General features: G+C 37.3%; 1 protein-coding gene across 1 annotated transcript; it reads left to right on the plus strand.

The window, feature by feature from the left end:
• The first annotated feature begins 341 nt into the window (after positions 1-341).
• LOC103799972 (regulator of microtubule dynamics protein 2-like) lies at positions 342-10,706 on the plus strand. Its single transcript, XM_009072331.1, has 4 exons — positions 342-796; positions 7,270-7,465; positions 8,413-8,515; positions 10,642-10,706. Exons 1-4 carry the CDS (start codon positions 342-344, stop codon positions 10,704-10,706), a joined length of 819 nt encoding a protein of 272 aa, XP_009070579.1.
• The last annotated feature ends 228 nt before the right edge of the window (positions 10,707-10,934 follow it).

A 10,934-nucleotide genomic window follows, 5' to 3' on the forward strand; every position in this document is an offset into this window, starting at 1 on the left:
CACCTCTGTCTTGGCTCTGCTGCCGTAGCGCAGACCTGCCCCGCGGAGCCTGACGGAGTCGTGTGTTTGTATAAGTTTGTGTCAATGTGTCTTTTTGTAACTCTGTGTCTTTTTGTAACTCCGTGTTTTTTTGTAACTCCGTGTCTCTTTGTAACTCCGTGTCTCTTTGTAACTCCGTGTCTCTTTGTAACTCCGTGTCTCTTTGTAACTTTGTGTCTGGCAGGCGCCGGTGGTTGCAGCCTGACACTGTCGTGACTTAAAAGCAGAGTGAAGTCGTTTGGGTAAACTAAGGGAAAACGTCTCAAACTTTTGTTGTCTCACGATTTTAGGGGCGTGCAGAAATGACTCCCTTCGAAAATAAAGGACTAATACTGGGCATAATGGCAGGGACGGCTGGATTGAGCCTGGTGCTGATTATGTACCGCAGGATCCGAAAACCCGGCGCGGCTGTGTGTGTCCGAGCGTTCCAGGGTGTAGGTAACAGGCTTAACTCTGTGGGCTTGCAGAATGAGGCTCCTAACGAGCAAGGAGCAGTAATGGTTTTACACGGAAGACAACTGCAGATACTGGAAAAACTGAATGGCCTGCTGCTAAGTGTGGATGAACTGAAGAGAGAGGTGGAATTCCTGAAAGAAGCTCTTCCAAAGCTTGAGGAACTTGTCCGAAATGAGCTTCAAGGGAAGGGTGATGTTCAGAGAGTTAGCCCATCACACAGAGCAATGCGGCGGAGAAAAGCTGAGACAGCTTCTGGTGCGAGAGAAACTACCAGCTCTGAGGAGGCGGAAAGTGAAGGAGGGTGAGTTAATAATTTGTATAAATTACAGTACACCTGCAGTGCAAATTGCATCATTACCTTTGTGAAACTGTAAACACGAGCCCTTTTAAAGTTTAATATGGATATTAAAATTCTCGATTAAAAATACAAAAACTCAGTTTAACAATTTTTAGATCACAGAAGACTCTTGGTGGCCATCTCTGAATCTATACTATGGCTGAAGTTGGCTTAATGCCAAGCACAATACAGATTTTCTTTTTTTTTTAGAGTGTGTTTGGTAACAATCTGATGTAGTATTGCTACATACCTATGCAATGAGAGGCAAAGTTCAGAATAATGGTGTAAGTTTGAAAGTGCTCCTAGTAAGAAAGCAGTCTTGTGTCTTTGACAGAATTTGTTCAAACTGTACAGATGCTCCTCTGCTTTTCATCATAATTGTTTTCTATGGGCCTCACAGATTTATTATTATTATGAGTGTTTTGGCTAGAGGTATTGAACAATATGAAAGCTATGTCCAAATGGAACACAAGTACAGGTGGCTTTGTTTATATACATTTGCTTTCTGGTGGCTTAAAAAGTAATCATGAGAGATTTAGGGTGCTGACTCTGTAAGGTTGAAAGTGTCTTCACATCTTGATGTCCTGTTGTGGTTAATGAGATCTTTTATACTTGTGAGTTGAGGAACATGCTGAAGGACCAGATGTACCTGGAGTCCAGGAGAGGGACTGTATTTTTGTCTTTTCAAATGTTACCTAATATACCCTCCAGTAGTACTGTGAAAATGGTGATGACATTACTCTCCTGTAATTGCAACTTTGTTTTGATATAATCAGATTAAGTACTTATATGCAGTTTAGTAAGAGTATGTTTATAACAGTGGAGGTTTTTGAACCGCCTCCTCAGGGTGTCTTACATATGTGTGTAGGCAGCATTATGTCTGCAAATTGTCTATCTTATGTCACTTTCTTCTTTAAAGATATATTAATTAACTGTAATATTCTGAAGAGAGTAACATATGCCATACAATAATCAATGGAATTCTATTTTCAGAGTTTCTCCACATTTATTTTCAGTTCTTGTGAGCAAAATTTCTTGCTGTGCTACATCCCAGCCCACATGCTTCACAAGCCTTATATTTTGCTACCATATTTTAAGACCTGTTTGTTCTATTATGAACCCATTCTTTATTCTAAGTATTCAGTATTGGCACAGGTATTCAAAGACATTCCTCCTTCATCTGGTGTAGGAACATTTCAGTTCTATTAGTTTCTCGGATTATTTTATCCTTCGGTTGGTTGCAGAGGCCTTTATGCTATGCATAAAGTATTTGGAGATGTAGATAAGGCTAAGGGACCAGTTTATGAGTGATCAGGTACCACAGATGCAATATAGGGGTTATTCCACACCTAGTATTTGAGAAAATACTGTTTTCTGGGCAGGAGAGACATGTTGCTGTTTGAGAACTAGTCAGGATAACTTGTGTGTTCAGGTGGTTCTGTGTGACAAAGAAGTTGATGAGATGATCCACTCCAAGTGATTACAGTGTGCAAGAGCATTGAACGTGTGCTTAAGAGAGGCCTTCACTGACAAGTATTTGTGTACAGTCAGAAGGAAGGAAGATAATTTGAGGTTATAGTTAGTGTTAGTCATTCGGTATGTACTTTTCCAATACTATTTTTGATCCCTTTTGAAAAGAGGTTGTTCTTTCCCCACTAACACCTTGTACTTGATGTGTTTGTTTTGCACATCTTCTCTAAATTTAAGATAATTTTATTTAACTTTAGTAATTATATTTTTTTCTTCCTCTTGCAAATAGGTTTTTAATCCTAATGTATGTACAGTTGCAATATATATTGCTTTTTCTGAGGTCTTCTGCAACTTTAATGACTGTGGTGTGTGTTCTGTGAGAGTTTGCCAGGAGACTCAATAGCAATACACCTTTTTTTTTTTTCCCAGTTAATGTACATCACCTTCATATGCTGTAGCTATAACACCATGTGCATTGTTTTATACTGTTCTGTGGTGAACTCCACACACAATAATACATTCAGTTCCTAGTTTGTGCACTAGAGAAATAATTTTGCTCTTTGTTACAGATAAAGTATTTATCACTTCTGTACTCCATCTAAAGTACATGCAATGTGTTTCACAGCCTCAGCAGTATTTTAATGATCTAGATGATAGGCTTTTGCTTGTGTTAAGCACTTCTGAATTTAACTGACAAATAGGTAGTTGCTGGGATTGACAGATAAAGTAATCTCAAGAGTTTTATGGATTAGTGCTGGTTGCCTACATTGGTTTCAGGTTTGTAAACTTCTGCCAGAAAAGCTTTTAGTACTACCTGCTTTTTTGTTCCTTCTCATGAAATATTTGAAGCTGACAGTCTCTGATATGGCCCTTACTGCTTTGATATGCTCTGGTCATAGTCTCAATGTTACTGTTGATATTCAATACCTTGGAAAGAGAAGCTTGCCATTTTGCCTTTCAAAATATGCATGTTCCTGTAAGTGGAAAAATACCACACGCTTTTTAATAAATGAGATGTATTTTTACATAGTAACAGGTACTCTGAATGGAAGGTACATTGAATGGATGTGACACTGAAGCTCAACAGGTTTCTAGTCTGTGCTTTTCTGTATTCTGTTCTTGGTTTTGGTTTCCATAATTAGCTAGTGAAAACTTCAATCTTTAACATTCGAGAATACATAACAAGAATTCATTTATTTGCAAATACAAGAAATTGTCTAGATGATGACTTGGGATGGAAAGTGTCTCTGAATTCTCCTCCTTGTGATTTTCAAGCTGTTTCCTCCCTGATATGGAGGTGATGAACCATTGGCCATCAGTGTCATATTTGGCACAGGTTTTGAGCTGGCCTTCAGCTGGCCTCCAAGTTTTGCAAATTGCTTTTGCATCAGTCACCAGCAGGATTCACCGCAGTAAATTCTTTTCCGACAGATGTTCTATTTATAATTTTTCCTTGAAATAGTTTAAATATTCCTCAGGAAGAAACTTTTCCCTTGTCTGCTTCCAAGTATCACTTCACTTGTAATTTCTCAGTTTATTTAGCTGCTCATTTCTTTTTAATGCAACCCTCAGTTGGCCTAAGAATCTGGTTTGCCAAACTTTTCCTCAAAGGCCACTTATCATTACTGATGGATATGCACTTTGCTGGATCATACAGTGCAAATTTGATCCAAATCAGTCTGTGACATACAATCACCTTTCTATTGAATTAGTCAGACCAGGTGAGACTCTGTGTGTGTGTGTGTGTCAACATGAGACTTTTTTAAACTGGCAGGGAGACCACAGATGATATTTGATCTATGTGAAAGCTGAAGTGTTGTGAACAGATTTTACCTGGTTAGGCCCAGTGTCTGCCAGTTTACAGGCAACTCAACACAGGTTTTGAACCAACAAAGTGCATTGATACCACAGCTGTGTTTTATACCTTGTAACTCAGGGGATTTTTATTCCAGTACTAGGTGCTGGAATTTACTGAACTGCTTAACCACAGTGAGGGTGAGTCTCCAGCACAGCTGCCATTTGCTCTTTGAACTTTGAACAGTCTGTTGTGATACTACTGAGTCCTGTTGGTTGATCATTGCTCCTCACATTCTTATCACTGTTTATCTCTTTTATTTAAAATCTATTGGTAATAAAGGTGAAAACAAGTTGGCACTGACTTTAGACATTTTTAAAGTTCTTCCATTTTCTCAAATATTGATCAAGATGTTTATCACATGTAAATAGTCAGTTTTCTATTTATCATCTGATGAAACCTCTTGCAGGAAAATACTAGGCAAATTGGCAGATTTGTTATATGGAATATTTGTAAACAAATCATAATGACACTTCCTTGTTTTCTGTTCATTTCCTTTCTTGGATTATTATCATCTGGAGTTTTTAAGCTCTGTTAAGAAGAACCTCCACTTGTGTTTGTGTTAGTACTGATTTTTTTTATAGCACTGCTTTAGAATGAGTAGTTATATAAGACTGTTTGCTGCTTTGTTAAAGTCAGTTATCAGTCAACAAGTAAATTGAAATTTATGGCATTCTCGTCAAGGTTTAAGATGGTCTGTTCCACATTCAAATTCTATGAGGATTCATAAAGCAGATAAATAGAGGAGGTAAAAGAGAATTTCCCAGGACAGTGGAAGTGTGAGGGAGTGATGAAGGAATGACCTGTCCTCTCTGCTGTTTCTCAGCACAAATATATCCTAGAGATCATGTTTCTGTAGAAGAGATGGGGTGAGGAAAGTCTTGATGCAGTATGGTCTAATCCTACAAGATTGCTCCATGATATTTTAAAATTAGCTCCTTATGGGTTCACATCATCACATCTCTTTGAGTCTCCCAATAAATATTCCCATATGACTTATCTGATGTCATATGAATTTGATGTTTGGCCTCAATTTGATGTTTAATCATGACAGTTTGATACAATGCTGCTGGAAATCTCTGCTGGGCTTGTTTGGACTGACAGCCCAACGGGCTTGGCTGTCAGCCCAACCTTGGCCTTTATATTTTTGCTGGGAGAGTAACATGTTATAATAATTGTTTTGGTTTATTTTCTAATATTGGAACAGTGGTGATTGTAGAAATTTCAGCAGATGTTTATGCAGCAAAGACAAAGAAGACAATATCAATATTGATTTTCAAACACTGATTCCTTACTTTGATATCTACGTGATTAGGTAGCATTTGGTGGAGTGCTAAAATTCCTGTAACTGAGGAAATTGCCTTTACTGCTTAGTTGTTGCTTTTTTTGTATTTTACAGTGCTCTTTTTGGTTCGTAATTGTGCAAATCCTCAGTGCATTTATCTTTTAATTAGGGGGATTGGGACATCCAAACCTAGTGAGAAAAGATACTTTCCAAACATACTCCACATCATAGGATTCTATATTGTAGCTAAAAGACTGACCTCTCCCAAAATAATCCCTTGCACTGTTGGTCAAGGTAAGGCTCTTACAAATGCAGCCTATGTAGCTCTGCACTCACTTCAAAATAACTAGTGAAGAACAAGACACTGTGTTTTTAAAGATGCTCCAGAACATTAAAATAAGTGTTCAGTAACTGAATATAGTCTCTGCAGGATACAGCATAGATGCGTCATCAACTTCAGCATCAAGGTTATGTAAAACAAATCTGTAGGAATCTATGAAGGTTCCCATCTCTCTTCTGCTCCATGTCATTTTTCAGTTTGAATATCTGCACATAGTTTATGTATGTATTGTTCTATCCAATTGTGTTTTTGACTCCTCTTTCCCATATTACTGGGCTAGTTTTGAGCGAAACTGTCATGCCACATCTAGCACTTCTGGAGCTTGATAAGCTGTTGTACTTGTTCATTTACAGGCTCTAAGTGTATCCGCTTGTGCTTCGGTTCTCAACACTTCGGAAAGCAACATATTGAAAACAGAATATTTACAAGCCATCATTAGTAATCTCCAGTTATTCTGCCAACACTCTGTACTGGTTATATTTATGAAAAAAGAAAGAAAAAATTTGTATTTTGACAGTCATGACCTGCTTTGATTACTCAATTATTTAATGTGTACAGTACATTTCATGCTTTTTCTGGTCACAGTTACCATTTAAAAAAATCTCTGAACCTGGCAGCTAATGCCTTTACATTATTATTTCTCCCAAGAAAAATATTTTCAAACGTGGAAATACAGAAGATGAGGCTTTTCTCTCCATTTTTAGTACATAAGCAAAAAACTGCATTTTAAAAGCAGTGCCATCATCTGCTCCTCTATGAAATTGGAGTATCCTAATGTATGCTCAGCACTTTGAACAGTAAGGCCACCTACTTATCTCTGCGTGGTATTTATGCTTTTGTAAATATTTCTTTGTCCTTGACTGCCTTGTGCTGAATACTTGTGCACTAAGCATAAATGAAATAATATGAGCTCTTTCCCAGCTGCAGATATTCTGAACTTCAGAATGCTCAAAAGAAATAAACTCAAAAGAAATAAGAAATAAGGAATCAATAATGATAGTGCTATTTATATTGGCTAATATTTAGATCTTACAAGTGTTTTACAAAATATTGTATAAGTGATTCTCATAGCACTTATATTTTGGTTAGTAAGCTCATTCCTATTTCAAAAAATAGAGAAATTGAGGTAAAGAGTTGAAGAGGCCTTTTCAGGGTTACAGAGCATGTCTTAAAACACACTAATGGTTAAAAAATTCTGCATTTGGAACACAAGGTTACATGTGTTTCTAATACATGTCTGCATTTTTTATTGCAGTATTAGGCATCAGGACAGTTTAATTACTTGCTTGTTATGTTTGGAATTTGATAATGCTGTCCCTTCGAAGATAAAGGTTTGTAATAATAACAATAAGCTTGATACCATGAAAAAATAATCCTTTAAGGTTGGATAACTGGGAAAAGTTGCACTCTGATATTTTTGAATATGAATTTAACAATGCTTTACCACTATTTTTAGAAAAGATGGTTATTATTTTCTGTGATTTTAGTTACCTCACAGCTCATACCGATTCTGAAGGAGACTCCGAAGAAGAAAAGAGATGTATGAAATCAGCTGATGCCATGGTGAAATCAGAAGATGATGAGGAGTTATGTAACTTTTTACAGCAGGTGGACAATTTGCACAAGGGTTCAGAGGATGACAAGAAGGAGGGCTTCAGACTGCTGCTTGAGAAAGATAACAAGGTATAATGGGTGAATTTAATATTACATTGCCATTAACTTACCCTTTCCACTGCTTTTGAGATTTTAATGCAAGCATTAAAATGCACACAGAAATAGAAGATCAAATTTCAAGCATACTTTTAAATACAGTGAAAAAGCAATTTTCAAGGTGGTGTCAATATTCATGCTGTGTGGACGTAGAAGTTTTGCTAGTTTATATCCCATTCGGGCTCAATAAATTTGAGGCTTTGTTTGATGTAGGTATTCCTGCATGTGTTAAAGAAAGATCATGGGCTTTTTACTGTGTAAAGGGTACATACTTTTGCTGGTTTTGGAATAGTCTGTGTGAGAAAATTCTGTGGAATTAAGTAGCAATCAGACCCAGGAAATCGAATTATGAGCCTCTAGCCTGCTTATACCTTTCTAATGTATTTCATGTGAATTTTTCCTTGAACTTTACTGTGTATGTATGGAACTCCAGGTGAAATTTAGAAGTGGTTTGATGTGCAGTGTTTAATTCAGTGTATCATTTTCTTCTGGTTTGGCAAACATTAGTTCTGAGTATATTTTAATTTACATATTGGAATACCCAGAAAGGTAGATGAGATACTAATTGTGAGTGAGCGTGGTGCTTATGGCCTCCCTAAAGAAAATATACATCACCTCATTGAGGCATCCATTGTGCTTTTCCTGGATTACCTTTTTGATTTTTGTATTGAAAGAACTTTAAACTGATTTATAAAATAAAACCTCTAGAAAGCCTAGGGTGTTTTCAAAAGCTGTATTCTCCTTCATTTGGGACAAGTTGGTCAATTGCTTCTCACATTAACCAGAAGTTTAATGTAGAAGGATGCAAAATAAACAAAAAATTCCACCATGTTCTGATAACTTGCTTTAAGCATTATGAAAGTAAACTGTTTAAATCACATTCTGATCAGTTTAATTATGCAGCTGTCTTCCACTTTCAGTATGAAAACTGTGTGGACTTTCTTTGGAGACTTGCACGTGCTTATGGAGATCTGTTTGAGATGACTACTGATGCTGAGGAGAAGAGGAAATACGTTATTGATGGTAAGCAGAGGAAAAATGCTTACGTAGATGCCATCCAAATGTAGTGAAACATGCTTTGAACTTTGGTGAAGTTTTCCAATGAAAGGAATTTGCAATCCAATAATTGGGAGATTTGTACTGTAATAATAATGTTTGTGCGATAAACTGCCACAATATACAACTTCATTCTTTTCTCACTGAGAGATCCAAAATCAGTGAAGGGGAAGTATTGTGGGTCATAATCAAAGGCTGTTGACTCTGGATAGTGCCTTAAAATCCTGTATTTTGTTGAGAATCAGATGAATACAGAATGTGAAAAAATCCAGGTGCTTTCAGCACAGTTTTTTAATTACACCTTTGGGATAGTAAGAGGAATAAATAAATGCTGAGGCAAGGTCAAGGTTTGTTTTTCTGCTTTCCTGTGGCAAGAAACACTCCTGCATATCAGCAGCTTCTTTTGTGGTGATGGGGATGAAACTGTAAAGCTGGAGAAATTCTTGACCAGAAACTGGAGTCATATATGTGAATTATTACTTCCAGGCATTTCTCCCCATGTGTCCTGTTTGACAGCTTCACCTACAAAAGGTTCCAATTTTCTTCTTCACAGCATTTTTTCTTTGTTGCTTTGAAAAGCATTGCCCTTTCATTCAGTGTCTGGGTGCATACTGACTAGTGGTATGGTTTATACTTTTTTTTTTTTTTTTTTTGGCCTTCTTTTTATTACATTAAAACCTACATCTTTTCTGCCTGTATCACTCCCCTCCAGTCAATGCAATGTTCTAAAAATGATACTTTTTGCCTTTATCTGGGAGTACTTCTCCATCTCTTTTGTTTCTCCATTGCTTCCCCCTTTTTTTGGTGTACCAAATCAGGTTTTATAAATATGTTCCCAGTTTGGGTTATTTTGTCTTTTGTGACACTTTGAGTCAACTTTTTGTTCTGTCAGCAGTGAGTAAACTTTTTGTTCTGTCAGCAGTGACAACATCACTGACAAAGCAGGTCTGGTTGCCTGTTGTCATCCCTAAAGGCAGTGTCATGACTTTAAGCCTGTCGTTACATATTGCATAGCCAATCTCATCTTGTCCAAGTTCCTTCCTTGTTGCTATTTTTTTGCCATCTAAATGTTCATGAAGACTTGCACTGCCTTAACTACTTAATTGTTACTGCCTTTGCTTTAGTAGCAACTTGGCTTCTTTGTGTGGAAATCCCACTGTTCAGTGAGCATTATGACACAAACTAAATTACAACAGTAAATTTTGTTGTCAGAACCTTTGCTTTCACCAGGGTCCACATGTAGCCTCAGCTGATGAGAGACAGTGGCATAGCAAAAGCCTGGGAGAGGTGAAGAGTGATGAAATGTAATTGGGTCTTAGGTGTTGAGTAACCAGCCTAGTTTGGCTCTTCCTCATGAAGTGGGGGTGGCAGCAGAGCCTTTTTCATCTCAGTTTTTGGAAGTGGTGCAGAGGGATTGAGACTGTGGGGGAGCTGGCAGTAGTTTTGTGGTTATTTTTCATTCCACTGGGTTGGAGGACTGTGTATGCTATTCTTTGTTTTTATGAAGTTAACTTGCGATACAGAAATGTCAGTGCAACTTAATTGGTTGCAGCTGAGACTCCACAAACAGCAAGCATCTCATCTGAACTTCTTTCTGGGAGCATGGGTTTGATCAAATCACCTACTGTCATCTTTATTCAGTTAAAAGTGGGACTTAAGAGAAGTCTTTGTGCTAGAAAGGAACTTCAACTAGTTCGTTCCAGTACCCAAGGCAGGAAACAGCTTTGCTGGTTCTTCCAACAGGTGCTTCTCTAACCTGCTTATGAGGCTCTTCAGTCTTACAGAAGCCTTACAGAAGTCTTACAGCCTCCTTTGACAGCCCAGTCCAGTGCTTCTCTGATTTAACTGCATCTGAACTGGATTTTAAGGGAAAATACTAAAATTGCACATATATAAATGCACATACTTATATGTGTATTTATGGCTATGTAAATGATGTAAAGCCAGGATGTTACATTTTCCATCTAAATGTTTACAAGAACAGGAAGCAATTTCTTTGCTGCTAGAGTATATCAGGTGGATTTGGTCTTGGGAGTTGCCTAAAATGTGGAAGAGTACAATAAATCCTTTAATATATTGTACTCCATTTGCAGGAAAGATCAAAGCTGAAAAGGCTGTTCAGATGGATGCTAGGAGTGCTGAGAGTCACCAGTGGTAAGTTTGAGAATGAGCATTTTTACAAACTTGTGTGTATTTATCAAATCCAACAAAAAAAAGGGCTGCCTTTGGCTCTAAACAGTGCCCACAGCAAGTTACATTTATCATACTGCAGTTCAATATCAGTTTAATAAATTATTCATTAATATTTCTTCATAGCTTTTTGGAACTCAATTATCCTCAGTTGCAGCTAAAAATTGCATTGAAGTATTCTGTGAAGTGCTTACTA

This window comes from Acanthisitta chloris, unplaced genomic scaffold (assembly GCF_000695815.1).
Source record: "Acanthisitta chloris isolate BGI_N310 unplaced genomic scaffold, ASM69581v1 scaffold26973, whole genome shotgun sequence".
NCBI classification, from domain to species: Eukaryota; Metazoa; Chordata; class Aves; order Passeriformes; family Acanthisittidae; genus Acanthisitta; species Acanthisitta chloris.